The sequence below is a fragment of the Frankliniella occidentalis genome, unplaced genomic scaffold (assembly GCF_000697945.3).
Source record: "Frankliniella occidentalis isolate FOCC.00 unplaced genomic scaffold, Focc_3.1 Scaffold499, whole genome shotgun sequence".
NCBI lineage: Eukaryota > Metazoa > Arthropoda > Insecta > Thysanoptera > Thripidae > Frankliniella > Frankliniella occidentalis.
In genome coordinates this window covers 14834-15515 of record NW_026267617.1, presented here as the reverse complement: position 1 = coordinate 15515, position 682 = coordinate 14834, and the positions used below count along the sequence as shown (strand labels likewise).

At 45.0% G+C, this 682-nt stretch overlaps 1 protein-coding gene across 1 annotated transcript; it reads right to left on the bottom strand.

The window, feature by feature from the left end:
* Positions 1 to 676, bottom strand: LOC127751460 (uncharacterized). Its single transcript, XM_052275051.1, has 2 exons — positions 207 to 676; positions 1 to 86 (listed from the first exon to the last, which is right to left on the bottom strand). The coding sequence occupies exons 1-2, from the start codon at positions 599 to 601 to the stop codon at positions 38 to 40; spliced, it is 444 nt and encodes a 147-aa protein (XP_052131011.1). The 5' UTR covers positions 602 to 676; the 3' UTR covers positions 1 to 37.
* Between the last annotated feature and the right edge of the window lie 6 nt (positions 677 to 682).

The following is a 682-nucleotide window of genomic DNA, read 5'->3' as shown; positions in this document are numbered from 1 at the left end:
CAAGCGCAGAATCCCAGCCATTTTTCTTGGACAGAAACTAAACCGCAACATATTTCCCAATAGTAGAGGAGCTGACTCGTCTGAAACTATCAAACGGATTATCGAATTAATTGAATAACCTGTGCCGGGCAAAGATATCAGGTTACAGGTGTAAGCAATTCCCCTTAAACGGCTGCACGACACATTAAGTAGTCTGATGTATCTACCTGTACTCCAATGTGCAGGGGGTATCTTCATACCCGTACTCCACGTATACAAGTTTATACCTCTTCAGGTTTTCATCAATGGGAGCCGTCATGCGCAAAAGCAGTTTCTTTGGAGGAGCTTCGCCGGTCTCCAGGTGCTTCATTGCGTGAACTACCATCTCTTCATCAGCTAAATACACCATGATGTCCAGGGTGTGAACAAACTCCCAATGATACTGAAAGACTTCTTTGATTGAACACAAAGCAACCCCTGCGTCCAAGTCCAAACATGGCAGACTGTCCCAAGGGTCTGCCGAGGGTGTAGCAAATGCTACAGCCTCCCTCACTTCTCGACGTAATTTAATAACTTGCAGGACCAGCTTTATATCCTCTCCCGGAACCCATGCCAAGACCATAGCTGTAATCCTAGAGGCACTTCACAAATAGGTATGGAAGACACTTGAATATTGTCAAGTCTTTACCACAAATATCGCTAA

Bases quoted from the DNA above. Each gene is read 5' to 3' on its own strand.
- LOC127751460 (XM_052275051.1), bottom strand. From the start codon at position 601: ATGGTCTTGGCATGGGTTCCGGGAGAGGATATAAAGCTGGTCCTGCAA. The intron at 87-206 runs GTAGATACATCA...TCCGTTTGATAG, and splicing joins CCCTGCACATTGGAGTACAG to TTTCAGACGAGTCAGCTCCT.